Source organism: Sabethes cyaneus, chromosome 1 (genome assembly GCF_943734655.1).
Source record: "Sabethes cyaneus chromosome 1, idSabCyanKW18_F2, whole genome shotgun sequence".
Classification (NCBI taxonomy): domain Eukaryota; kingdom Metazoa; phylum Arthropoda; class Insecta; order Diptera; family Culicidae; genus Sabethes; species Sabethes cyaneus.
The window spans coordinates 4,800,318-4,826,706 of NC_071353.1; the positions used below are offsets into that span (position 1 = coordinate 4,800,318).

The window sequence follows — 26,389 nt, forward strand, 5'->3', positions numbered from 1 at the left end:
CAACTGGTGCCACGGTTGCTGTAGGTAAGTATCACGAATATTACTATTGTGTACTTTGCACCAAATGCACTGTCGCTGTGCTTGAAAAACTGCATTTCGGATGTTCGGGATCCTGAACCGCTGGCGAAGCTCATTCACCACGGTCTCCCGATTGGCAGGTCCGAATTTCTCGTGGCAGACTTGAATTAGCTGCCCGTCAGCCCGTGCTTTCGAGGTAGGATGATAGGAAATCTCTTATCGGCATGTCGGTCGACGTCTCCATTCGGCCGCCCATCCGTAGAATTCCGTCCTGATCTAGGACCGATGTTAGCTTGTAGATGCTGCTGAATCTCGCTATCCTTTCGGGTTCCTGCCCTGGATTCAGTGTCAAGTTCGTCGTCAACACACTCATCTCGTCTGGAAAACCGTCGAACTGCGCTCAGAACACAGAACGATCTCGGCCCTCTGGAATTCCTCCTGTCTAAGAGGCTTTTGCACCGAAGAGTACTGAGCTTTGACCAGCAGCCGTTGCTTTTCAGTCGCCTTCGTCGTAATGATCCGCTTACCATTCTTTTTGAGAATGCAATTGCTTATAAATCGCAATGCATATGCTATGCTGTTCCCCGCAGCAACGTAATCCATCGGAAACAGCTTCCGTCGTTGACCACTTCGTGAAACAGCACCAGTCCCCTTGCTTCCTCGGTAGTGTCACCAATCTGCGTATCGGTAGATGGCAATTGATCTTCGGACTGGTGCAGGAATGATGGACCGGTGAACTACTCACTGTCGCTCTGTAGTATCGGATTCCGACTCCATTTGGTCAAAACGTCGGCAATGTTCAGCTTCGTTGAAATCCACCGCTAGTCCGTCGCTCGTGTCAGTTCCAAGATTTCTCCGATCCCGAACGCAACAAACTGCTTGAATTTGTGCTGATCAGAGCGGATTCTGCTGCACACGGTCTTAGAGTCTGTCCAGAAAACACACCGGTCGATTTTAAGTGTGTGCGTTGTCATGATGGTTTTTCTCAACCACGCACCTAGGACGGCGGCCATCAGCTCCAGCTGGGGAACCGACTGGCGTTTCAGCGGGACTACTTTATACCGAGACATGACCAGACTGCATCGCACTACTCCCTCAACTACGGCACGCAAGTACACAACACATCCGAACGCAAGTTCGCTGGCATCGATGAAGACATGCAGCTCGATTGGTTCGACCATGGAGGAAAGAGAATCACCGAGATAGCATCGAGGGATGCGAACGCTCTCTACGTCCGACAACATACCTGTCCAACGCTTCCACATATCCCAGCAGTCGCTGCCGATCTCTTCGTCCCAGTCACAGCCGCTTCGCCATAAGTGTTGCACAATGATCTTCCCGAGGATAGTGAACGGTGAAAGCATGTCCAGCGGATCGAAAAAACTTATTACGCAGCTGAGTACCGTTCGTTTAGTAGGTCGTTTGTCCCCACGTAGATACGGAAGAAGCTCATCACGAAGCTGCGTGAGGAGAATTCATCACCAGCCTGGTTCCACGTAATTTCCAGCGCGCGTTCCTGCATCGTCATTTTCACTCTTATTCTGTATTTCGAACGAATCTTTATTTCGTTCGACTTGCTTCGAACGAGATGTTTTGCCCATTTGATTTTGCTGGCGGAAATTTCGTTCCAAAGAACTTTCGTTCGAAATACCAAGTCGTTCGAAATATAGAATAGCGGTTTGCTCACCCAGACTCTGCAGCACTTCGGGGGAATTGGAAACACAGTTCCGTATCTCGAACCCACCTCGTTGGTGAATATACCGCACCTGCTTCGCACGATCTATGGCTTCTTCAACAGTGTCGACGCTGTCGAAATAATGGTCGACATAATGGCGCAACTCCTTTGCGTTGCGATTCTTCACAAATTGGGCCGAACAAGAACTTGTCGACCTAAACGTGGCAACGTCCATTACATAGACACTTGGAGGATCTTGAATGTTTTTGCGAAAGAGGAACCGTAGAAAGCGCTTATCTTGAGCGATCATCTGGAGCTGATGATACATCTCACGTACGTCACCGCCAAAGGCGATTCTACGCTCTCGGAAACCGACTAAGACGGACATCAGTGGAACAAGCATGTCGGCTGCCTTCAGCAGTTTGGAGTTGAGGGAGACACCTTGTACTGCGGCAGCAGCATCCCAAATGAGCCGCACCTTCCCTAGCTTCCTAGGATTCCGGACGACATTTAATGGAAGATACCACACCTTACCTGGTTCCGTTTTGGTGAATTATTCTGCCGTTGCCAGGTGCGCGTACCCCTTCTCCTGGTACTCGTCGATCTGTCGGCAAACGTTTTGGTGTAGCTCCGGGTCCTTTTCCAGCTTCTTTTCCAACTGCTACAGCCTCTTCAACGCCATCGGATGGCTGTCGGGAAACTGCGGATCATCTGTGTTCCATAGAAGTCCAGTCTCGAAACGATCGCCGATTCGTTTGGTGGTTAGCTCCAACATCTCCCGCGCTCTCTCGTCTTCAGCTGACTCCCGCGGCACGCTCACCACCGATTCTTCCAACGCGTAATGGGTTTTTAGAAGGTCGTGCAAACTTTCGTTAGTGATTTCACGGTGAACGCTGAGGTAAACTTCACTTGCTTCAAGTGCGTTTGCTTGCCTCGGTCCGTAGACAGTCCAGCCGTGTTTACATCGCATTCCAATTGGATCGGCAACGGAGCCGATCTACGCTTCAATCGGGGCGAACGTGTGCATGTTGTACAACCCGATAAGCATTTCCGGACGTCCGTTGTACGACGCGATCGGTAGTCTGCGCATGTAAGCGTTCAGCTTTTGCTGCGGCAGCATTAATTTCCCAACCGTACGAACGATTTCCAGCAATAGTTTTTCATCCGCCGTCCATTTAATCGTTAGCTTATCCGCGACGTCGACCCCAACAAACACTTTTTTGTTTAGTACCTTAATTAAGCTAATCACCGGGTAACAAGCGCTTGATAAGCCGTTATTCAGCACAAACGTTTGTTGGGACAGCTCCCAATTGATCCACCAGGCTTTTCTCTATTAACGTCACTGATCAGTCGTCCAGGAACGCTAGAACTGTAACCGTCCGTTCGCCTCAGTGAAGGTTCACAGGAATCATCCGAAACAATCACCCTTATTCTGCGAGACACATGACTCAATACGACAATTGTCACTCGCCGTGACTCGCCGCGGCGAGTCGAGTCATCTAGGTGACAACCGAGTCACCTAATTAACAAACCCCTGTCACCTAAGTGACAAACCGTGTCACCTAGGTAACAAAGCGAGTCACCTAGGTGACAATTGTCACCGGATTCGCGGCGAATCCAAAATAGTCACGTCACTCGCCTCGCAGAATAAGGGTGAATGTAAGACTGTCGATCCGGATATGAGCGCTGACTACCCCCTGCGCCGGATGTAGGAGAGGATTGCGGGCTTCTCTGCATTTTCCGACGCTGCACCGCAGTTTAAACTTGCATTGAGCTGTTCCGTGTTCATTGAGGCACACTTGGCACAGCTTGAGACGATTCACTATTTGCATCCGGTCGACATACGGCAGCTTCTTGACGTCTTCGCAGTATCGCAGTCGGTGATCCGTACGCCCGCACGCCTTTTGCTTCCTTCGCTCTTCGTTGTCGACCCCACTCGAACCTTCGCCATGGCTGTAAACTGCACCTTTCTCCTTCGCTTTCCCTTTTCCAGGTCGAACTTCCGCAACGGGTTTGCTCAGCAGCTTGCAGTCCAGGCAGACGTTTGCCTCACAGCCATCGGAAACAATCTCCGAAATGAAATTGGTGAAAGTCCGTAGTGTCACCCGCTTTTTGCCGCGTTTGTAGCGCACCCACTCACGTTTGTCCAATAGATCCTGGACCAGTAGTGGATTTACAAGATGCTGTTTCAGTTCGGCTGCTTCCATGTGCTCACAAAGCTGCTCCACTGCAGTCCCGAACGGAACGAAGCTCGCCAGTGTTTCCGCCTTCGGTGGCTCCAACTTAAACCTTCGTCGGCCCCGATCGTTGCTGCCCCAGCCCGTTTTGGCTCGTTTGGTCCGTTTTGACCTTCGGATTGGTCTTTTTCAGCTTTATCGTCTCTACATCTTTGCCATCTTCGGAGCCTTCTTCTTCGCTGGATCTTTCGTTGTCGTGGATTCGTCTTCGTCGTCCTTTTCGTCTTGCTCCGTGTACGGTTGCTTTACTTACTTTCGGTTTTTGCAACGGCTTTCCGGAACTTCCTGGTGTCGGATTTACCGAAGACAGCCGTTCGACCTTTTTTTCAGCGACTTTCCACTACCTAACTTCTTCATCCAGATTCACCATCTCGCTCATGAACTGCTCCTGCCGCGCTTTCATTCGCTGAGCTTGCTTTCTTTCTTCGAGCAGAGCTGTTCCTGACGAGCGTATTCATCTTCTTTCTCCTCTACACGGAGTTGCTGCTCTAAATCCAGACGCTTCAGTTGCAGAGCTCGCTTAAAGTCCCTCTCCTTCCTTTTTAACTAAAGCCTCCGCTGCCATTTCTTGCTCCAGCCGTTTTTGAGTTTCCTCCATCTCTTTCAGCTTTTGCTCCGCCGAATTGGCCACGAAATCCTCGGGCCGCGTGTCGTCGGTGATGCCCACAAAGCGATAGTGAAACCAAGATTGGCAGCCGTCACACCCGATCATCTCTCCATTCGATGGCGAGACATTGCCACATGCTGCGCAAGGTGTTTGCGTGAGGTCCAGATCTGCGTTGGTAGACTCGATCATGATGTTTTGAGGAACTCCGAGTTCTCTTTTTATTTATTTTTGTGAATTTTCGGTAAACTTTTTTTGTAGCAGTATTTTGTTGTACAGCTCAAACTGAAATTTGGAGGTTTATTAATGTTACAAATTATTTCTTTTCCCAACTTTTCACAACTCACAATAAATTGTTTTCGCCGATGCTTTTCCCTCCGTACACTCACGGTTTCCTGTATCAATCTTTGATCATCCGAAAATTCTTATCTCCGCGCACTGTTTTTGCCTGCTTTCTGAATCCTATTTTACAGTTCACTAATTAATCACTGGTTATTCTACTAATCTGATCAATTTACTTACGATTATTTTTAAGTTTACTAATCTTTTCTTCACAGGTTGCGTACAATTTTCAAATCTTTTCTAATTTTGTAAATAATCTTCCGAAAGTGTACAAATTATCTCACTTACTATCGTAATGGTTGCTTTTTGTTATGATGTCTTCCCGCTATCAAGTCGCTGCCAGTTGAAAGGGTTCATACTGTCAGGTTCTGCGGCCGATCCCGATGATATCGATGTCATCCATAATACCAAGAAGCATGTTAGGTTTCGTAATAATAGTACATTTTCATCCCGCACGTTTCCAACATTGTCTGCCTGTTGTCCAATGAGACCGAGGGCCAATGAAGAGGCCGTGATATATTTAGCTACGTTAGCTTTTCACGTAATTCTATCCATTAAGTTACAACATTTGTGTGTTTATTTTCTCACACAACTTCTGCGTCACATTATTTCCGTTCCATCTAGGACAACTAGTATAAACTAAACATGCTGCCGCAAAGGATTCAACAGCGGAACACTCTGAGTATATGAAAGGGGACAAGGGGGACGAGAACGACAAAGAGTAGCAATAAATAATACTTAAAACTCGTGCGTTTTAGCTGTTGCCTATACAACCGAGACTTACGTTGAGGTGATTGTAGCGTACTCGGTAGATTCGGCGGCAACCTGTCGCATAGGCCAGCAGGAGATTATTGCTTGATGACGAAGAGCCACTGGAGTTGGAACTTTTCTGATTCGTAGAATTACTTGAGCTGATGCCGCTGTTGCTACTGCTGCTAGCGGTAGCAGCGTTAGGACTATTGGTTGCATTTTGCTGACTACCAGTCGATGCACCACTGCCACCAGACGTCGAGGAAGATGAAACCATTCGAACTGCATCCCAAATGCGCACTATACCGTCTGCACCGGCCGATACTAAATGGTGCCCGTTTGAGCTCCAGGTAACACACGTCACTGCCGATGTGTGATCACGCAGTTCAGTTAACTGAGAACCAGCGGATAGATCGAAAATTCTTACCCGGCTTTCTTCACCTGTTGAATAAAATAAAATAATCAGAATTGCTTAGATAAAAAAAAATGTAGTTGAAAGCCTACCACCGGCCGCCAGGTATTTTCCGTCCGGACTGAAGCAAATCGTTTGGATCGGCTGTCGACAATCGGTAAAGACCCGAAGTAGCCTCCCAGTGGCGACGCACCAAAGTCGGACGGTCAAGTCAGTCGACCCAGTCGCCAGGTAGTTTCCGTTCGGATGGAAAGCAACCGCATCGACGTCCTGCGTATGGCCCACGAAGGTTAGCAGTGAAAATTCCCGTTCCGTTGACCAAAGACGTGCCGTGGTATCGCGTGACCCCGTGGCTAGGTACAAGCCGGTAGGACTTTCCGCAACGCACCAGAGCGGGTGGTTGTGACCTCGGTAGACTGCTCGGCAGTTATAGTCGGATGCGTGCCACGTCCGCATGGTTCGGTCCCGTGAAACGCTCATCAGTAACGGACCGTGACCGGAGAAGAGCAGATCGGTAATGGCACTGGAATGGCCGCGCAGCGTCACTCCTCCCGTTTCGGTGCTAGTTGAAAAAACAGAAATAATGTTGAAATGGTATAATTTGTTCGCCGTGCATGTTAATTAAAAATGCTGCTTAGTTTTCGCGGATTTTCATGATCAAAATCAAAAGTTTTTTTAAAAAAAAGACTCAAAGTTGAAGTCCAACGAAGAGAAAGCATTTCAGGCCAACCTTTCGGTGATCCCGGTTTTTATTTGACGCCAGTTTCCTTGCTAACGGAAATTGTTTGGTCTACACAAGCATTTTTTTAAGCTCGTGGAACGAACTAGATTTTTTAAAGTGTTGTGTCTCTATTCATAATTATTTAAATATAATGAAATTGCGCTATTAATTTGATACCAAGATCGCACTCTATTAATCTAAAGTGACCTTAAAGTTCCCAAGCAAATAACGGAAGAACCGGATTTCTTCTGCAGGTGATTACTGTCTAGGCCGTTTGCAATCAGGAAAAAGCCAAAAAACAATAAATAGCAGAGAATAGTGACTACTCCCGCATACTTACTAAACATTTTCACTGCACCGGCGCTCCATAAATTGCTTCCATCGCTCACGTTTGTTCTGACGCCTGCTGTAAACAGGCAGCAGCTTGTTCAGCCTATTAATCTCCGATTGCGATCGGACGCGAAACAAGTTCCCCAAGCTGCTACCATCTCGTGCACTATCTGAGTGGTGTGCAGTTTCCTCCCTCCAATCATTTCCACTAGCAGCAGCGTCGCTTTCATCCTCTTCCTCCTCATCATCCTCACTAAACCTACTATCACATGAAGTCACATTCCAGCTGCATTGCCGATCCTGTACGGTAGCGTACGGCTTTCGGCCAATCTGCGTACTGCGGTTGACCGACCAAATCATGATGGAAGAATCCTCGAATCCGCTGGCCAGGTGACAACTGTCCGAGTCGATCGCCACCGACGTTAACCGATCGTCAACGTTCTCCACCTGGTAGACGCAAAGTGGCGCCATGTAGTGGGACAGTCTTTGCTGACATTCGCGCAACTTCCGCAACCGTTCCGCTGAAGTTATTTTGCGAAATAAACCACCAATATCATCTGCCAGCTGTTGCTCACTACCATCTGGAAACGATGCATCTTCCACCTTCGCCGGTAGTTCCTCTAGTGACGGCAAATCTTCTGCGCTATCATCTTCATCATCGTCATCCATATTAACCGTGGAAAGCTCGGCAGACCGTCCACGATTCTCTAACGCATTACCATCCGCATCAAAACCGCCACGATTTAGCTGACGAATTTTGTGCGAAAGAAAACCATGACTGAAACCATTCCGTAGTAGGTGTTTATTATTTTCCTCCTCTGTGTGTTCGGAGAAATTGTACTCCGGTTCAGGAGCTTCCACAGCGTCGAGCTCCATCGAAATATCTCCATTAATTAGTTCCTGTCCATTGGCAACCACCAACCGAGGTTTCTTCGACTGTTCCGATTCCACCGTATCCGGACTGTAGTCAGCAAAATCTTTGTCGTCGCTGGTGTCGAAGTAGAACCAGTTTCGCAAGATGTGAAGTATCAACGAATGGCCGTATTTGCCCAAATATCGACGTAGCGCAACAACAGCCGCCTGACAAAGGCGGATTTCGTACTGACAGGATCGGAACTGCAGTGTGAGCGGATCACTTTCCAAATCCTGAATGCGGGTGATCTGTGACAATTTGCTGATTAATTGTTTAAATGTTTCTAGTTTGGATGCACCGGCGGTATTCGTAGTGGCCACTGTCGACGCCGGTGAGTACACGATCGCTGCATGCTGCACCGTTGAAACGGGAATACCAGCGGTCTGCTGGTCTTCGACTGTTCCGTTAATTTTCTGATTCATGATCAGCGGGGAATTGCCAACTGGCGCCGACGACGGTTCGATATGGCCCAGCAGTGGAGCGTGATTCCGCAGGAACTCGATTGCCGGACGCCAATCGCGCCCTTTCAGCATTTCAATGTACAGATGGCAAAGTAAGGGATTAACCAGTTCCGACAGTTCGAGTCGAACTTGCTCCGGTTGACATTCGATAAAATTGCAAAGTCTAAAAAGGGGAAAAGCATAGCAGATTGACTATTGTGTTAAAATGAACATAGCAATATAATGCTTACTTGGTGAAATGCAGCTCAACTTGAGCTGGATTGTTGTTTAGGCAGAAGATGTTTGAAAACAGAAAACTATTTGCCTTAGATATTTCGTTCTTGATGGCAGTGTTCATTACGAATTGTTCGACGGATTGCGTTAGGATCAAATCGGACTTACGATAACGGTCATTCACCTGCAATGAAACACCAATAACAAGGGTTAAGTGAAAAACTGCAACAGCAGACGGGTCGTTCCTTCTTGGTAGGTTACAATTTCTAGGTTAACTTCAACATAACTGAGAACAACTGTTGTTGGTGTTGCTGTATTAGTCGCTACCTCGCAAGGAATTATTTCCGATCACTTACCACGTAGTTGCGTTGCTTCAAATAACTTCCGACGACGGTGCGGATCAATTCACTACGCGATTTTCGCGACTTGCTGCTGCTCGATGAGGACGAAGTTGTTGTAGATCTTTTCGATTCAGCCATTTTTCGCATTACATTTTTACCTTCGGTGAGCCTTTCGTACTATACAGCAGCTTCTTGTTAGTACCTTCTGCTTTCCTTTGACGACGAGTGTTCGGTTAGGTAGAGTTGTGTATGCACACGCGAAAATTTGTCTGCTTTCGACGGCGATTTTTGCTATAACACGTGTGTGCGTGCAGTGCAGACGAGAAGTTGTCAAAAATTATACCTGTTTTGTTGATGGCTGCCGAACGCACACCAGTGCGTGCCGGTTTGATACATGAATCGAATTGGAAATATGCTTCCTAAAATGTTTACACATACGAAAGGATGTGAGAGGCGACATGTGCGACGTGCAGAAAGATTTTAAAATTTAAAGCTGCTTTAACCAGATAATGTTACTCAGTTAAAGTCGTCCTGTTTTATTTATTCCTATCAGTATGAGATTTATTAATAAACTAGAAGACCCGGCAAACTTCGTACTGCCACAAATTGGGCTAAATATACGACATGTAAACTTCAGATGAACTCCTGCTGCGTTTTAGAAAAAGGGATATTTTCTAGGTATAAGTCAAGTTTTGCCGTTATCTAAGGAGTTCTGCGTTTGGTTTATTAAACGCTGGGATTTCAGAGAATGTCTAAATTTAACAACTGTATTAAGTCATTAGTAAGAAATGCATATCGGTGTAAAAGTTGGTTTGCCAATCCCCGCAATATCAACAGTCGTGTTTGTGGTAGTTGCATTGAGTCTTGTTTTATAAACTCTGCTGGTTAAAAATAGTAATACTGGATGTTAATATATTTGTTGTAAAATTTGGTACGACGGCTAATATCGTCTGCTGCAACTTTGGAATTTCTCGATAATTTAAGGGCCAATTTTATATTCTGATATGTATTCAATATCAATAGTCATCAGATTTTTATTTTTTTTTTTGATTCATAAATCTATTGATAAGAATTACCCAAAGGAATTGCATTGCTGAATCTCGATAACTGTTATTCCCAATTCTCAAAACAAACTAAATTTTATTATTCCACAAAATCAATTGAACGCTGTATTGTTCCTTTGGTAATTCACGCACTAAACCAATTTAACATAAAAGCGTCATTTTATAAACCTTTTTACACCTCTAAAGAGTCTAATACGAAATAAAGTCGACTGAAAGTTAAATACGATTGTTTTTTGTTTTGATTATAGTCACTTCAACCAGCTTGGGTCATTCGTGACTTCTGCGGGGTTGGGATTTGAACCCGGGTCCTCGGCGTGAAAGGCGTGAATGCTAACCACTACGCCGGGACTGATCCCTTAAATACGATGTATAATAGTTGCTTCGTTCACTATTTTTAAAAAAATTCTAAATCATATGCTCTTACTGTTGATTTATTAGCTTGATATTCAGTTAAACCGAATATGCTCATAATCCGTTAACATATGCAAAATGTATTCTTCATTTGACGATTGGGAAGTGGCAATTTAGTGAATTTAGTGCTTAAACCTTTTGTTAACCTGCACTGGATCTTCCGGCTACGCATCCGATGTAAAAAGGAATAAAAATGATTCGTGTTTGTTTCATAAATTTGATAAATGAATGAACGAATGAATGAAATTAACGAATTTTATTGCTGACACTTTAGGCTCGAGTTTAGGTTGATTAATAAGTTGGACCTATTGATTGGTTATTTTCTGAAATTTTAAACCCCCAAAATGTTTAATAGCATTGTTAGATGTGGCGATTCCAATGAAGGTAACCACGTGTTTGTTTGAATACGACAATGGTGCTGCAAAAAATCGTACGACGATCATAGCAGCCAACGACATGGCGCATACAATGCGTTGCGGGTTTTATATGGAAAACTAATTTTTCGAGTTTTCCTATCTTCCGAGTAAATTTTCCAACTTTTCTCGCCGTAAAAACATAGCGGTGGTGGAAACGAACACAATAAAGAAAAGACGGCTCAAATCGGACGCTCCGTTCTCAAGTGATGCGCGGTCGAACTTTTTCACTTCCATTTTTATATATAAGATGTATTTTCTGACATTTCTTTTGATTTGAAAATATTAAACTAAACTGATGCTTTGCGAAAATTTATAATTATTTATCGTAGATTTATGACATGAAATATAAATTTCTGCTAAATCTAACTTTCATCATTTTGCTCTTCTTCAACATGCTCCTCTTCATAGTTCTCCGTTTTCATGTCATTCAGTCCAAGTTCCTCGTTCTGCTCATGCGACCGGTGATATTTGGTTATCCGCAAAGCATCATCCGGTGTTCCATCGTCATTCAATGACTGAACGTAGCTATTCCCCGTCGGGTCATCCAGAACGATGGTCAGCTGCTTGCTGCCTCCGATGGCCGCATCTAGTTGGCCAAAGAAGACATCCATTCGCTGTTTTGTTTCTTCATCATTGGAATCCATGAACATACCGGTGCTTTCTACCAGCTGTTCTTTCATCGCCGTCAGCAGGCCTTCGATTGTAGTGAAACGACCTCCGAGTGCACCGGCTCCTACCTCACATTCCAATTCGCGAATGTACAGCTTGCATGATTCCGATTTGAGTACGTCTCGCGAAAAGTCCACTTTACCACGAACAGTAACCTCAATTTTAACTCCCTTTTCTTCAATTCCACCGCCTGGTTTGACTTCATTTGTTCTAGTACCGCAATTGTCGCATACCGTAGCCATGATTACGACTTCCTTGAAGTGAGGAATCGTAGTTACTTTCATGTTCGTTTCACAAGATGCGGCACACTCTGGACAGTTTGTTTGAAACTGCAGAACTTCACCGTGCAGCTCCTCCAATGGCCACGCATCTTCCGCGATTGGTTTGAGTAACTTATCTTCCTCTTCCGGAACAACCGCCAGTTCGCTGGAGTTGCCAGGGGAGCCTTCTATTTCATCTTGATTAAAAATGCCTAACAGATGATTTTGTTCTTTCGTTCTTTTGAAGTGCGAAATGGTCATATTCGGATCGGGATTGGGCGCAAACGGGTTCTCCACGAAACTGTTGCCCGAAATGTCCTCGACAATTATCGTAAACGGTTTCGTCGTGTCTTTCAATTCCCTCAACCTGTCGGCAAACGTATCAATCTGCTCGGCTGCCTCTGGGTGCTGTATCCGGCGAACTGGCTGGTCCTGTTCCAAACCTCGAATTACCCGATCGATTATCCCCTCTACCGTGGTGACTTCTCCCTTCTGCGATTGAACAGGAATTTCAAAATCAAGCTCCTCTATCCGAACGCTGGAATAGTCCGATTTCACCACCCGTCTGTTAAGGTCCTCCAGCAGGTTAATTTTTGCTGTAATGCGAACTCCGCGGGCAGCAATTTCGCCACCCGACTGGATTTCGTTATTTTGGAAGCCACACTGCTCACAGGAAAATGACATTATGACCACGTCTTTGTAGAACGGGATGTGCGTAAGGAGTAGACGCGTAATACCCTGTGTTGAGAATAAAAAATTAAGTTATTCTGTGTGAGTAAAGGTGGTAGGCTCATTTTAAACCCTAGTAAAGTTGGCAAAACTTTGCTCATTACCAGGACGGTTCAAGTTGAAATTTTAAACTCAAAAAAGCGCATAAAATATTTATTAGAAAAGCTATTATTGCATCTATTTTCTACTTACATTCTCATAGCAATTCACGCACATCGATTCAATCTCGGTTACACCCAGTTCAGGTTCCTCGTCCACGTCCAACTTTGGAAAGATTGGAGCCGTCGCCGTTTCCGTTGTCATTTTGATTTGTTTTTTGTACCAGAAATTCAAAAGATTATTGCAATCGAAACAAATAACTTCGCTCTACTTATTCCGCAATTCCGAAATACACATGGGCAGGCAGATAATGATGGACAACAACAGACTGCGTTCTCGTGCTTGTCTCGCCTCTCGCGTATGACGTTGACGTTTGTCATTCTCGAGAAACTTCATCAGAGAAAAAAAGACGTTCAGCTCAGTGAACACTGGTCTAATTTCCTTTCCTCTAAAAGACGATGGTGTGCGTTCATAACTTATCAACATAGAAACAGCAGTAGAAAATCAAGATTAATGAACAATCAAAATCAACGAAATCAACACAAATTTTTAGCTAAAGATTATATTTAAAATTGTGAAGTAATATTCCAAGACATTGACCTTTTGCAGATGTAAAGTGTACTAAAATGTCACTAAGTTTGGATATTAAACTTAGGCGAGGCAATAAAGTATACTATGAAGGGGTAGGCAAAGTTTGATAAGCGATGTATTTTTATAACTTTGAATTTTAAACACCATTTAAATTTGAAAAACTACATTTTGTCTAATGTAGCGCCACTTTTCGCTTTGTATTACTTCATGGGCTTACTGGAAGTAGTATATCAACCATCAAATTATAGATTTTTTGTCATTGTTCTTAAATGGTAGTCTACAAATTCTGATATACTCATTGCTTACTTATGCTTTCAATAGGAAACTATTAGCGGCGTAGTGCAAATCATCAGCTCTTCCGAAGTTAAGCACGAGGGAATTGTTTTGTCCCTCGAAGGTTTGGTAAGTCAGGGCCAGGGATAAGTCAATATATTTTTCAACCTAACATAGCTCTTTATACCTCGCAGGTAAATCTCACGATTAGCAATAAAAATGTTGGCATATTCGAAGCGCTGTACAATTCAGTGAAGCCCATATCGCTTCTTAACCAGCACAGCGATCTGGCCCCGTCGGGTAAACTGCCCGCTGGAACGACCGAAATCCCTTTCGAGCTTCCACTGATTTGTCCGAAGGAACCAAAAATTCTGTACGAAACCTACCATGGGGTGTTCGTCAACATCACCTACATGCTTAAATGCGAAATGAAGCGCAGCTTCCTCGCCAAAACTGCCTGCAAAACACAACAATTTATCATCCAATACCGGCCGAGCCGGGCTTCAGAGAAAAAATCCGAAGTAAGTTTCTCGATAAGTCCGGAAACATTGCAAAAAACGGCCAAGGAGCGAATCGCCATTCCGAGGTTTCTGATTACCGGTGTTCTCGATTCGACCGAATCCTGCGTGACGCAGCCCTTCACGGGGAACTTAACGGTGCACCACACCGAAGTGCCGATAAAGTCAATCGAAATTCAACTTGTGCGTGTCGAAACGTGTGGCTGCGCCGAAGGTTACGCTCGCGACGCTACCGAAATACAAAACATCCAGATTGCGGACGGTAACGTCTGCCCAAAGGTACCCATTCCGATCTACATCACGTTTCCCCGATTGTTCACGTGTCCAACGTTGATAACAAAGAATTTCAAAGTCGGTAAGTATTGAACATCAAATGAAGTTGAGAATCTTATTCTATTTAAATTTTAGAGTTTGAGGTGAATTTAGTAGTCGTCTTTGGCGATGATTACCTGGTGACTGAAAATTTTCAGATTTTATTAAAAAGGACAGCTTAGTTTTAAATTTTCACAGCAAATATATAGTGGCCGATCGAATCGAATCAAATCAAATGTTTATCCTGAAATGCCTTTCTTTTTCTTGAAATTAATATTCTAGGACTTTGTTTATGCCTTATCCGGAGCTCCGGGCGCCAACTGGGGTTGGCTGTCGGTTTCCTCACGTATGACCGTTTCGCCGTCTAGCTTTCTGAGCGAGAGTAATCTCTTACTGGCCTCCGTTCGCCATACACTCTCCTCCATCGACTCAACAAGCGGATTTCCGGCAAAAAGTAAATCCTCCAGCACTGGCAGATCGGCCAAACGGTTAAACTCAACCCAATCCTTCACCAAATTGTTGCTCATATAAAGCACCTTAAGCCGTTTTAATACATTTATGCCTTTCAGCTTTTCGACCAGATTATAGCTGATCCAAAGTTCCTCCAGAGTGTCACTAACGCCTTCCAGCCCGGATATGGCTTTGATGTAGTTTCTTCCCAATGAGAGGACACGTAAATTTTTCATTCCGCTAAGACCAAAAATTTTGTCAATCATATTCGTTGAGAGGGACAATTTCCTGCAAGCGGCGAACCATTGCAGGAATTAGATGCATATTGCATTATATAAACTTTCTCTGCTCACTAGTACTTACTCGCATGCAACCAATGTGGACAGCGTTGTATCCATTTTCTCAATCGGTGGCCACTGGAAGCACAAGTCGATCTCCTTCTCATCGCAGGGATTCGTTTTGGCGCGATCCTCCAAACGTTTAAGCGCTTCTTTGATCGTAGTAGCTTTCGCATTCATTTTATTTTATTATTTTCTTTGGCTCGAGAGTTTGTAACTCAATTGTTGTTTTCGATAGAAACGAGATGTGTTATTTTGTTTCTATGGTAACCCTGGTAACCACTTTATCTACGCAAAAGGAAAATATTATATACCTAGGTACATAGTAATAAATAGGCATGTTCTATGAAGGAAATACTGCGTTTAAAATATTTAAGTTGTGAGGAATACTAGAAATTCAACTCAAAAACGCCACACATATAGAGCATTAAAACGATACTGCCAATTCAAAATGTCCTCATTTGATTTTGCTAGTACATATTCTTTTTTATGTATTAGAATGCATATCAAGTATTCACAAAGAACAATATAAATCAAACACATCTGATCTTATCGAGTAATAAATAAATTAATTCTGTAGCTAATTTATTTTTAAAATATGGTTTTTATTAGGTTTTTGCATTAAAATAGTGTAAACATAACTACTGTTATGACTGTCTTAAAACTTACAACCAAAATTATAGGTAACGGTCTGACAAAAAAAACCAACACCTGAAATGGATTGCCATTGTAATAAAAAAAAACTTTCTTTTCAGCAGAACGGAATGTCTAATAGCAGTAAGATGAATCTGTTTGGCACTTTTCCTCAAACCAGTGACTCATCCACCGATTCTTGGCACTCATCTCCGCCGGATCGACCGGTAGATGGTCGGCTTTTGGCACTGGAAAAATTCGTTTCATATCGCCACGGTTACTGTGCTCCCGGAAGGCACCGTGCAGTTCCTTGAGATCTGCTCCACTGAGACAGCTAACGCACAGGGAACATTCCTCCGGAGCGCATGATTCGGTGCACGGTGCTTCAGCACAGCGGTTCGCTTGAACTACGATGTTTTTCGGCGATGAAACCATCGCTTCCGTTTCGGTGGAACGTTTGCGGAAAGACTCTCGGTGCAGGTCGGATCCCACGCCTACAAGGCGTAGGAAATTATAGATGACTTGTTCGTACAAGAGACGATTCGGTTTATAGTGCGCGGATGATAAATTAGGACTCATGTTGGCTTCCATGAGAAAAACACGCAACGTATTGTCCACCACTAAATCGAAACGCATCATTTCGAAGAAGTTTCGCTTGCTGGCGTAGCGTGGTAGAATGTTGGCCAGCAGAGATTCCTTGCTGAGAATAGCCAATCGGATGGCATCTTCAACTTGCTCCCAGATGGTCGTTGGATCACGGCCGACACTGCGCAGGTACGCGTCGAAAGACTCCTTCATTCCGAAGCCGAGCTTTGTATAGAATGGCTTCAATGCTGGCACCTCCCAGCTGGGAAGATAGTCATCTCCCACTATGTACTTGTCGACATTGTCCGCATCGAATGGGTAGTATTTGACGGGACAATACCGAAAGAGGGCATCACCTTTGTAAATGTAAACTCGCAGTGGGTCAACCGATGTGATTACGGTGTACACTCCGATGTCAAATTTATATCCGTCCACTAGAAGTGGATTATCAATGAACTCTTGAATAAAGGTTTCGTTGTTGCCGAAATCAATCTCTTCAAGTTTTTTTATTTGAATGTGTCGATGTTGATTGTTTTTTTGAACAAACATCTTCGTTGGATTTTTAAGAGCAAAACCTTTGAATTCCTTCGTTTCGCTTGGTAGTTTGAACGCTTTCGGAACATATCTTATATCCGTTGTGGATAAGTCTACTTTGTTTGTAATGTAACCTGAACCCGGGAAATGGTTTACCAGTTGGTGTGGTTTCAGGTGATGCAAATTGAGCTTTCTATATGGATAATCGTGAGCCCACATCAAATCCCAATTGTCTGTTGTGTTTTCGACTTGCTCCAGCCCCAACCTTCGGAGTACGTTGTGAACATGAATCAAATGACCCCCGGATGGATTTCGCCCGTATATCACATACTTCGGTCTGTCCGTGGTTATACTGTGAACTATTTTTTCTACGATCTTCGTTTCTGGTTTACAATGTTCTTGTTCAGTCAAATGCAACATATTGATCAAGACATCCTTTGGAAGACATTGAGTCAATGAGGCCGCAAGAACAGTTACGATAAAGAACAAAAGCTGTCCTCGCTTCGTTCGCAGGTCGAAAAAACAGTTAACATTCTCTACTTGTGGTGTTGTTTCATTCGCTGCTCCAGAAGGTTTATCTTCATGTTTTATTTTTAAAGAGTTTTCAGGCTGAAACCATTTAAACAACGTTAAACATACGATAATTGGCGAGAATTAGAAGCACAGGATACCTTTCTTTTATCTAGCTTTCGTTTCTCCGACATGTCTTCAAGCTTCTGGCTAACTGAAATATGTAGGTCAAGTGCTGTCGTGTGTGGTGTGAATGTAATGCTATCCGCGCGTGAGACGAATATGGAAGCTTCACTACTCAAAATTAACAATCGATTAGCACTTGGAAATCATGGCGTTTGTGTCTCAACCCGTTTGCACGAAATTCTTCTGATATTTGAACCACATTATACTAGTTGGCCGGCTTAGACTAATGTTGAGCGAGGACTAAAACTGGGAAACAGAATTGTAGTATACCTATACGAGCGAGTTTGTTGTTAAACGTCACGCTTGACCGAATAATTTATAGCCCTACTCTTGGGCACGACGCCACGTTGGAGAACGAATTTTAGTGAACAAAAGAAAGTCTACCTGAGCTAATTTTTACGAAGCAAAACAATTTTTAGCGTATGAAACATCCACTATTTATATGTTAAATATATTAAAATATGCTATTTGATGTATGTACAAGTATAATAAATTCTTGAGTACCAAAAAATGTAGTATATTTGAATAGTCAAATGTTGTTAAACGTTATTAGGTCGTGTAACTTGTTGTTATGTTATGTTGTTAACTTATGTTGTACGACTCAACATAAAAAAATAATAGCTATCTTCTTGTGAATCGTTGTACCAATTTGATAACATTTAAAGTTATTTTTGAGTACTATTAATTTTGGATATAGAAACATTTATGCATATGTACAGACGATATGCATGGAAGATACATAAATAAGTGAGTATCACTATTTGTTAGTTAATATCTGTTAAAATGGTTAAAATAAATCCAACTTAACCATCATAAATACAAAATGCATCCGTGTCGTGTGGCCTGGGCGAAACCAAAGCCAAGTGTGAAAACGGTGAAAACTGTCGGTCTCGTCGGTCTATCATGTCGGAAAAATCCGAAAAATCCTATATATCTGTGAACGCACTCTGTATAAGCTGTCAACCAAAAGTCGCATCATACATAGAACACAGCAGAGCAAACAAAACACACTGTCAGGTCTGTCAGTCAATCGTATACAAAAACAAACGAAACAACAAGGAAAAAGGAAACACGCATGCTGTTAACGGTACCAGATGTGAGCATTCTTTAAAATTGGTACGTACATGCGCTTTCCTGTAGTAATACTGAATACTGGTGATTTGGTGGTTACTAGGCAACAATTCTGGTGCTAAGATTTTTTTTTCGTTTGCTACTAGCCTTGAAAGAAATCAGCTGATTTTCCTATTAGTTCGGACTCAATACAGGTGCAGTAAAGAGGCAAGCCGGAATGTTTTACGTGATTGGGCTTGGTTTGGGAGATCCCAAGGACATTACAATCAAAGGATTGGAAATCGTCAAACGGTGTCATCGAGTTTATCTGGAATCATATACTTCCATTCTAACCTGTGGTCAGGAGAAACTAGTAAGTATCTGATTCATGATTGAACATGATAGTGCATAACCAGCTTGGTGTGTTTTCAGGAGGAATTTTATGGGCGAAAGCTAATCTTAGCTGATCGTGAACTAGTTGAGCAGGGTGCTGATGTAATTCTTTGTAATGCTCACAAGGAGGACGTCGCTTTTCTAGTAGTAGGGGATCCCTTCGGTGCTACTACTCACACGGATCTGCTGCTACGAGCTAAAGAGATGTTTATTCCTTCAATGGTCGTGCACAATGCGTCCATCATGAATGCAATTGGGTGCTGTGGGTTACAGTTGTATCATTTTGGCGAAACGGTATCAATCCCGTATTGGACTGATACCTGGTGTCCAGATAGCTTCTACGATAAAATTGAAGCAAATGTGAAGCATGGACTGCACACGCTTTGCCTGCTAGACATTCGAGTGAAGGAGCCGACGCTAGAATCCCTCATGAAAAAGGTTCGTGAATATCAACCTCCACGGTTTATGAGTTGTAGCGAAGCCGCCGACCAACTCCTACAGCTGGTACACAATCGAAGAAAAAATGAATGGAAAATGGAACTATCCGAGCGGACAGTTGTAGTTGGCTTGGCTCGAGTGGGTCACGAAACTCAGCAGATCAAAGCGTGCACTTTGAAGGAATTAAAGGATAGCGACCTGGGAGGGCCGCTGCATTCGCTCATCATTCCGGCACCGCAGATGCATCCGATGGAGATCGAGTATTTGCAGCAGTTTTGTGACGATAATCTAAAGGAGCTGCTCAAAAAAGCCATCAAAGACGAACCAGCTCATATGTTCAAGCTGGACACAACGTTAGACAGCAATTCTACCTCTTGAGACTAACTTCATGACGACGTGCGTGTTTCGCATTTTGAAATCGTTTGTGTTGTATGTTAAATAAACGATTATTTATCAACTTTTCAGCCTTGAACTCTATGTAAAGCTCGTCCAGGTCAATATTTTAATATATTCCTATTTAGCGTGTTGTAACAGTTAGACAGTCTAGCCATTGGAGCTATGTGGTCAACTTGCTTAGCGTCTGTATTTTCAACTCATTAGATGACGGAATAAAAGGTTCAAGGACACAACTGCCTTTTCTTACACCGCCCTTTTTAACTTTTCTTTTGTCTGCGCTGATTTCTCTTGCTGCGAGCGGACATAGCACTATATCTATATAACTGGTCATAAGTAACGACAATGCATAGTAATGTGACTCATTGCTAATACAGTGGACTCTCGGAAAAGTTAATCGATTGGGGAATGGGTCGATTAACTTTTCTGAGTAGTCCTAAAAATCATTGAAAATGATAAATACAAAGGCACACATTTTTCTGTATTGAGAAGTTCTAATGAAAAGAAATGTGTAGTAAGATCTTTATGAAATAATACTTAGTTGTAGTTCCTTTCAGTAAGTTTAAAATAGTCGGTTTACTAGTTTACTTTTGTTTTTTCGTAGCCTGCGACTACGTTTTGATAATGTTCGCGCTTATTTTTAGTTCCTTCTTTTGCATTTAAAATTCAATCTGAGTTTGCGCTTTTCCAGTATGTTAATGTTATCAATAATCCTGAAGTAACTATGTGCCCGTAATGAACTATTGTTGGAACTGTCCGGTACAAGAGTTTAATTTAATCCCTGTTGACTGGCGACAATAAACCGAAAAATGAGAAATAAAGATAGAAGCTGAACACACCCCAAGGAACATTTTTGTTGTACAGCAGCTTATCAACTGCTTGTTCCGTTGATTTTAGCTATGCAATAGTTGAATAAGCTACTCTTAAACAAAAATGTTTGTTGGGACGTGCGTGGACGAACGCTTGGACAACCAATAAATTCAAACTCTCAGAAAAGTTAAGGCAAAAATTAACTTTTTAGAGCGTTGCATGAGAGCTGATATTCGCTTAACTTTTCAGAGAGTTAACTTTTCCGAGAGTCTACTGTGCTTTACATTAAAGCCTCTATACCTACTAGTGATTTGTCAAGAACAAAGAATGATAAAAATGCCGATAGTGCCTGGGCATTAAGGCAGTCTGCCCACAGAAGGTTTCTCTCTACAGCAATTCCATGAAAAAATTCTACCGCTATGTTCCGATTTTGTTCAAAATTTTTGTCCTTTTTGGGAAATTTGAGAAAGGAACTTAAGGTGTCACTTTCTGAGTGAGGGTGGTCCCGATCATCATCATTTTTGCCATCCTATTCTGATCATGTTCAAACCGTATGTGCAATAACGGTGTGTGCTATAAGACGAAAGTCCGATTAAAAATAGTAATGAAAACATTTGTAAAATAGTAGAAAGGCATTTTTCATTTTACGAAATCATAGCTAAAGCATTAATCAATAGATTTCTATATGAGGGCTCACAAGATTAACCAGAGGCTTAACCCATAAATGATTTGAATAATTTGAAAACAATTAAATATTTATTTGTATCCATTTTCTTGTGAGTTATAAACTAACAAAAAAAAACACTAAATTCAGATTCATTCGGCCTTGTGGAACACACGCAAAGCAGCAATGGTTTCTAAACATTGACCTCGCCGCTTCTAGTTCTTCTTTTCTGTTTCACTACTAAATGCGGTGCGGCACTATTTCGGTCATGTCCTTCCATCCCATAATCATCTCGCTAATACAGACCACGTTGACCTCGCATTAGCATCACCAACACAAAGGGCCAGTATATGCGGACGGTCAGCGACTCGTTTATATCTACGTACCGTACATATTTTCATCGAACGGATTGTATACGCTATTCTGTCCGTTTCATTGCCTACCGAAAGTTCAGCGATTGTTTTGTTTGTTGTTACGCGAGTGTATCCCGGGCAACGGCTGGCTAACCCTTGAAAATTAATTACCTCTAACAGGGGTTGCATCCTTGCAGGGACTTTCGAAGTGTTCTTTCAGGCACAGGGTAAACTGAGCGAGTTAGTCCCTTGCAGGTACTTTTATCGATTCAAACAATCGTGCATATCATTAATTATAGTGCTGCGGTGCTTTGGAAAATTTTCCCGTGAACAGATTTGGCCTTCGAAGACCATTTTCATTCGAACCTTCGACCGTGCTGGAAGTGCACTAACTAGTACCAGCATGCCTATTACGACGCCTAAGGTGCCGGACGGCCTTCCGGAATTAATGAAAGGTCTAGCGAAGAGTGTTATTAAAGAAAATCCAAAGAATATATACGTCCACGCGGCAGAATATTTCGAAAGTTTGATTCGCGATCGTGACGGTGAGCTCGATAAGGGTTATAGAAACTTCAGTGCTCATAAAGTGTACGCCGATTACAGGGAGAATTGCCGTGACGAAAAAGGCAATTCTAGCGGTGGCTCCAGTGCTGGTCGAGACCGCAGTTCTTCTAGTGGTATCCAGGCCCAAAGCGATGGTGATAACGAGGGAAGCGGTGGAAGTGCTACATCTGCTTCGCGCGAAAAACGAAAGAAACGTATACGGCAGCAAGAATCCAAGGGATCGGCGAAATCTGTGGATAAAAATGATGGGCCAGATTTGCAGGAGAGGAAAAAAAGTGCAACCAATTCGGATGAAAATATTACGGAAGGAACGAATGGGAAAATTTCAAAGGAAAGCTCTATTGGTAAAGGTCTCAGTATTGATGCTGAAGCCGTAGCAAATTCTGTGTTAACAGTGCTTACTGAAACTGTGTTGACATCGGACGAAGTGAATAAAGATACTAAAGCGGTAGAGGTAGATTCAGCATCGGTTGACGCTGCTACTGTGGAGAATTTGCAACATCCTATCAATTGTGAAGATTTGAGCTCTTATCCACCAGAGGAAAACGTAAGCATGGTAAATCATGAAGATAGTGAGTGTGGATCAGCACCAAGCACGGCAGAAGCTGTTGAAGAAGTTGTTTATGATGGAGAAGATCCAGTAGAAAGCGCCGTTGAAAAGGAGGATGCGTTAGATTTAACGGATGCACCTGGCGAAACAGTTGAAGCAAATGAAAATTTAACCGAAGAAGCGATTGAACCTTTGAAATCATTTTCGGAAGAAGCTGCAGCCGAACATGAACCCGAAGGTCAGGATACAGTTGATACGAATACGGAAGCAGTCGAACATGTTACCAATCAGGATCCATCGAACGAAGAAATGCCGAACCTACCGGATGTTCCTACTGAAGAGCCCACAAGTGAAGATCTGAAAGAAAACAAACCTGAACACAGTGAGCAACTAGAAACTGAGTACGATGAAAACGTGGGCGATAAACCAACAGATGATAGCAATCGATCTGGAGGAGAAAGTTTGGAAAAAGTAGGAGAAACTTCTTCAAATGATGAGCCACTACCTGCTGATGAAATAGCAGACGTTCCTGTCGAAGATGGCGAGAATGCGCAACCAGGATCTGATGATGAGAAAACGAAACCAGCAGAAGAATCTGTTGACGATACAGGCGAAACTGATCCCAAGTCCGATGACAAGGCAAAACTTAGCGAAAATACAACAGCTGGATCCAATGAAGAGTTGAAAGAAGCGGCAGAACCAATTGATGAAGAAGTTGCTATCAATGAAGTTGTTGAAACGAAAATTGACGATTCAGTTAGTGATTCCTCGAAAACTAATGACGTCGCTGAAGAGAAAGTTGATTCTCCGAAAAAGAGCAGCGAAAAATCTGTGACTGACGCACCCACTTCACAAGATGATAGTAACCCGAAAGAAAATGTTCTGTCTTTGGAAGAATCAAATTCCGATCCACTGCCAGAAACGCAGAATGATTTGCCCGATTCGGAAGGAGAAACTCCTGTCGACGCAGCAGAACAGGTTGATAAAACAGAAGAAATCGCACCAACCGACGCAAAGAATTCAATAGAAAAAGCCGATGATACTATGTCGGACGACGTATCGGCAAACTTGGTGAAAGAACCTTCCGGAGAGAAATCTGAATCCGAAATCAATGCTAGCGAACAGTCTGAGGGAATTTCCAAGGAGTCTGCTAAGGAATCGGAGGCAGACGGGTCAGAGCCGCCGGAGGGAGAACTATCCGTCAATAGCCGAACGGGAGTTGACGAGGAAAGTGCAGAACAGCTGCCGCAAGAGGAATTAGAATCGCTTGACAACGGCGTTAAAGAAAATTCTAGCGCTGAAATCATCGAAGAACCAATAGAACCAGCTGCGCCAGTTGCGGAACAGATTGCTGAGGATGGAAACACTGATAATACGGAAGTTGAATCCGAACCGAGTGGTAATTTAAAATCCGAAAAAGTCGAAGAAAATACTCCTGTACAGGAAACAAATAGCTCGCAAGAAAAAGAGGATGAAGCTAATGCTTCCAGTGACAAGATGGAGGATAATGTAGAATCCCAAGACGAAGTCGTTGAGGAACCGTGCATTCAACGTGAAGTTCCTTCTTCCGAATCTAAACCGACCGGCAAGACACAGAGTACCGAACTGGAAGAGATTAAAAAGGTTGATTTGGCTTCGTTCGACAAGAATTCAGCCGAAGCATTATTCTATTCGTTGAAAAAGACAGAATTGGAAACTGAGGAGAGTTCGCCTAAAAAATCCGCTGCGACACTGGAAAGTGAAGAGAAGGACGATGACGATGATGTTATAGTAACAGAAGAAACACCTGCAAACATCCGTCGAGAGCAAACAAAACGAACTTTTACCGATGATTTTTTAGCGGACAACCCCGTCACTAATGGACCGGATGAATCCGGTGCTAGTGATGGGGTAGATCATTCGAATATCGACATATTTAATCCGATGGCAGCAGCTTCGAATCGTAGCCAGCAACTGCTGGATCAAATGCATAACATTAAAGACGATTCAAGCCTAACGGAGCCTCTACAGCTAAAACCTCGAATTCGACGGAGTATGACAGAACAAGTGGATCTATCCAGGCAGGATTCCGAGTATGTGAACCCTCGAAAATACGATTCAGATTACGTGGACGAGGAAGACGAATTTGATGGTTATTATATTGGAAACATAAGAAATAAAATTTTGGCAAGTTCAGTTTCGGTGGCAGACTCTGACTATTATGAACCGGATCGAGAGGAAGAACCAATGGATGATAAAAACGTTCGGACGGCTTTGGAAACGATAATGTCCACCGACACGGAGTCAACGCTGCCGTCACAGACGACGGTACATGCGAATCGAGGAGTTTTAAGAAAAGGCTCGCAGACTAACATTCCATATGCTTCTTTCGGTAATAGCGCCATTGACAGGTCTCTTGATGAATTTATTGAGCGTGAAGAACAACACAAAGAGGCTGAAGCGCAGGCAGCATCCACGATACAAAGATCGTATCGGCAGTTCCAGTCGAACAAACGGAAGCTACTACGAGATTATCAAAGCACAATGCAAACATTCACCGAGGACCAGTCGACGGAAAGTCTGGAAGATTATACGGGTGTAATTCAGGTCAAGGTAGATCAGAAGAACCCAGAAGAGCGCAGTGAGCCGATAGAGGAAGGACGTTCAGAAAAACCGCGTCGGCCAATGCATAGTTTGAATATCGAAGAGTCCGAGGCCGTAGCTCGCAGAACGATGCTAGCACGGGGAACGGCCGTGCAGAGGAATTCAACACGGGATGATGAGTCTGCCCGGTCAGAAACCGAATCCCCTGACAAGAAACCATCCAGTGAAATGACATCGAGCCCGAAGGAAAGTCCAGTAACATCTAGTGACCTTTCAGCGGACAAAAAACCAAGCAGTGCTGGTTCGGATGAAAAAGAAAATAAAGACAACGCTTCGTCCAGATCAAGTTAGTAAGAATTGTCTCCAAGTGCGTGTTGCATAACCACGCTTGAAATTTTGTTTCCAAGGAGAAGTATTTGTTTCTATTCCATTTTTATTTTTTAATTTTCCAGATGGAAAAGCACGCTTATTAAGCGAGGGTAAAAAACACAACTCGCTGGATACACAGAAACTGTTTATCGCACGTCAGCGCACCATGCCGGTACAGATCGATTCAACGTTGATGCGAGTGCTGCCGAAGCACATGCGGAAGCGTAACCAAAGCGCCGGAACGGTACGGAAGTAACGGGACGTCAACGGCTAGCCGGCACACCACGCGTACAATCCTAATACACATAGGTTTCTGAACTAAGTCGGGAACTGTTTACTTTATTTGGGTAGCACCTAACAACAGCACTATTGGAGATAATTAGAAACATGTAACACTGTGATTGAAGCTTTAGAAATAAATAAAAATATAAAGTGCTTAACAAGTTGTTTGACGCAAAAAATTTGTAGATTATAAATACTTTATAGCATCCCCCGCGTAGAATACAAATTTGTTATTGCCTGAATACTTCATCTGTACTGTCACGTGCTGAGCATAAAGTCATATATATTATACGAACAATTATTGTCCTGGTTTTATCTGAAACGGCAATGCCGTATTTGCGGAAT

General features: G+C 43.3%; 7 protein-coding genes across 7 annotated transcripts; 3 read left to right on the forward strand and 4 right to left on the reverse strand.

The window, feature by feature from the left end:
• Positions 1-5,474: 5,474 nt before the first annotated feature.
• Positions 5,475-9,176, reverse strand: LOC128737024 (uncharacterized). The gene is made up of 5 exons (XM_053831606.1): positions 9,033-9,176; positions 8,694-8,860; positions 7,100-8,626; positions 6,131-6,600; positions 5,475-6,067 (listed from the first exon to the last, which is right to left on the reverse strand). Exons 1-5 carry the CDS (start codon positions 9,162-9,164, stop codon positions 5,631-5,633), a joined length of 2,733 nt encoding a protein of 910 aa, XP_053687581.1. The 5' UTR covers positions 9,165-9,176; the 3' UTR covers positions 5,475-5,630.
• A 2,094-nt stretch (positions 9,177-11,270) lies between these two features.
• On the reverse strand, positions 11,271-12,970 carry LOC128734729 (zinc finger protein ZPR1). The gene is made up of 2 exons (XM_053829060.1): positions 12,759-12,970; positions 11,271-12,575 (listed from the first exon to the last, which is right to left on the reverse strand). The coding sequence occupies exons 1-2, from the start codon at positions 12,867-12,869 to the stop codon at positions 11,271-11,273; spliced, it is 1,416 nt and encodes a 471-aa protein (XP_053685035.1). The 5' UTR covers positions 12,870-12,970.
• A 236-nt stretch (positions 12,971-13,206) lies between these two features.
• Positions 13,207-14,572, forward strand: LOC128737789 (vacuolar protein sorting-associated protein 26C). Its single transcript, XM_053832541.1, has 4 exons — positions 13,207-13,348; positions 13,578-13,658; positions 13,724-14,402; positions 14,456-14,572. Exons 1-4 carry the CDS (start codon positions 13,292-13,294, stop codon positions 14,539-14,541), a joined length of 903 nt encoding a protein of 300 aa, XP_053688516.1. The 5' UTR covers positions 13,207-13,291; the 3' UTR covers positions 14,542-14,572.
• Positions 14,573-14,649: 77 nt separating this feature from the next.
• LOC128738139 (dynein axonemal light chain 1) lies at positions 14,650-15,327 on the reverse strand. Its single transcript, XM_053833067.1, has 2 exons — positions 15,173-15,327; positions 14,650-15,097 (listed from the first exon to the last, which is right to left on the reverse strand). Exons 1-2 carry the CDS (start codon positions 15,325-15,327, stop codon positions 14,650-14,652), a joined length of 603 nt encoding a protein of 200 aa, XP_053689042.1.
• Positions 15,328-15,754: 427 nt separating this feature from the next.
• On the reverse strand, positions 15,755-17,880 carry LOC128737501 (probable tubulin polyglutamylase ttll-15). The gene is made up of 2 exons (XM_053832194.1): positions 17,571-17,880; positions 15,755-17,508 (listed from the first exon to the last, which is right to left on the reverse strand). The coding sequence occupies exons 1-2, from the start codon at positions 17,601-17,603 to the stop codon at positions 15,916-15,918; spliced, it is 1,626 nt and encodes a 541-aa protein (XP_053688169.1). The 5' UTR covers positions 17,604-17,880; the 3' UTR covers positions 15,755-15,915.
• A 767-nt stretch (positions 17,881-18,647) lies between these two features.
• On the forward strand, positions 18,648-20,076 carry LOC128737689 (diphthine methyl ester synthase). The gene is made up of 3 exons (XM_053832420.1): positions 18,648-18,711; positions 18,813-19,018; positions 19,078-20,076. The coding sequence occupies exons 2-3, from the start codon at positions 18,884-18,886 to the stop codon at positions 19,852-19,854; spliced, it is 912 nt and encodes a 303-aa protein (XP_053688395.1). The 5' UTR covers positions 18,648-18,711; positions 18,813-18,883; the 3' UTR covers positions 19,855-20,076.
• Positions 20,077-22,099: 2,023 nt separating this feature from the next.
• Positions 22,100-26,018, forward strand: LOC128734782 (titin homolog). The gene is made up of 2 exons (XM_053829130.1): positions 22,100-25,739; positions 25,846-26,018. The coding sequence occupies exons 1-2, from the start codon at positions 22,100-22,102 to the stop codon at positions 26,016-26,018; spliced, it is 3,813 nt and encodes a 1,270-aa protein (XP_053685105.1).
• Positions 26,019-26,389: the final 371 nt, after the last annotated feature.

Coding starts and splice junctions, on each gene's coding strand:
- LOC128737024 (XM_053831606.1), bottom strand. CDS start 9,164: ATGCGAAAAATGGCTGAATCGAAAAGATCTACAACAACTTCGTCCTCA. Junction 8,861..9,032: donor TGAAGCAACGCAACTACGTG/GTAAGTGATCGG, acceptor GTTTCATTGCAG/GTGAATGACCGTTATCGTAA. Junction 6,601..7,099: donor CGGTGCAGTGAAAATGTTTA/GTAAGTATGCGG, acceptor TTTTTCAACTAG/CACCGAAACGGGAGGAGTGA.
- LOC128734729 (XM_053829060.1), bottom strand. CDS start 12,869: ATGACAACGGAAACGGCGACGGCTCCAATCTTTCCAAAGTTGGACGTG. Junction 12,576..12,758: donor GCGTGAATTGCTATGAGAAT/GTAAGTAGAAAA, acceptor TTCTCAACACAG/GGTATTACGCGTCTACTCCT.
- LOC128737789 (XM_053832541.1), top strand. CDS start 13,292: ATGTCACTAAGTTTGGATATTAAACTTAGGCGAGGCAATAAAGTATAC. Junction 13,349..13,577: donor ATAAAGTATACTATGAAGGG/GTAGGCAAAGTT, acceptor TGCTTTCAATAG/GAAACTATTAGCGGCGTAGT. Junction 14,403..14,455: donor AACAAAGAATTTCAAAGTCG/GTAAGTATTGAA, acceptor TTTAAATTTTAG/AGTTTGAGGTGAATTTAGTA.
- LOC128738139 (XM_053833067.1), bottom strand. CDS start 15,327: ATGAATGCGAAAGCTACTACGATCAAAGAAGCGCTTAAACGTTTGGAG. Junction 15,098..15,172: donor TCCACATTGGTTGCATGCGA/GTAAGTACTAGT, acceptor CGCCGCTTGCAG/GAAATTGTCCCTCTCAACGA.
- LOC128737501 (XM_053832194.1), bottom strand. CDS start 17,603: ATGTCGGAGAAACGAAAGCTAGATAAAAGAAAG. Junction 17,509..17,570: donor GAAAGCTAGATAAAAGAAAG/GTATCCTGTGCT, acceptor AAATGGTTTCAG/CCTGAAAACTCTTTAAAAAT.
- LOC128737689 (XM_053832420.1), top strand. CDS start 18,884: ATGTTTTACGTGATTGGGCTTGGTTTGGGAGATCCCAAGGACATTACA. Junction 19,019..19,077: donor CCTGTGGTCAGGAGAAACTA/GTAAGTATCTGA, acceptor GTGTGTTTTCAG/GAGGAATTTTATGGGCGAAA.
- LOC128734782 (XM_053829130.1), top strand. CDS start 22,100: ATGCCTATTACGACGCCTAAGGTGCCGGACGGCCTTCCGGAATTAATG. Junction 25,740..25,845: donor CAACGCTTCGTCCAGATCAA/GTTAGTAAGAAT, acceptor TTAATTTTCCAG/ATGGAAAAGCACGCTTATTA.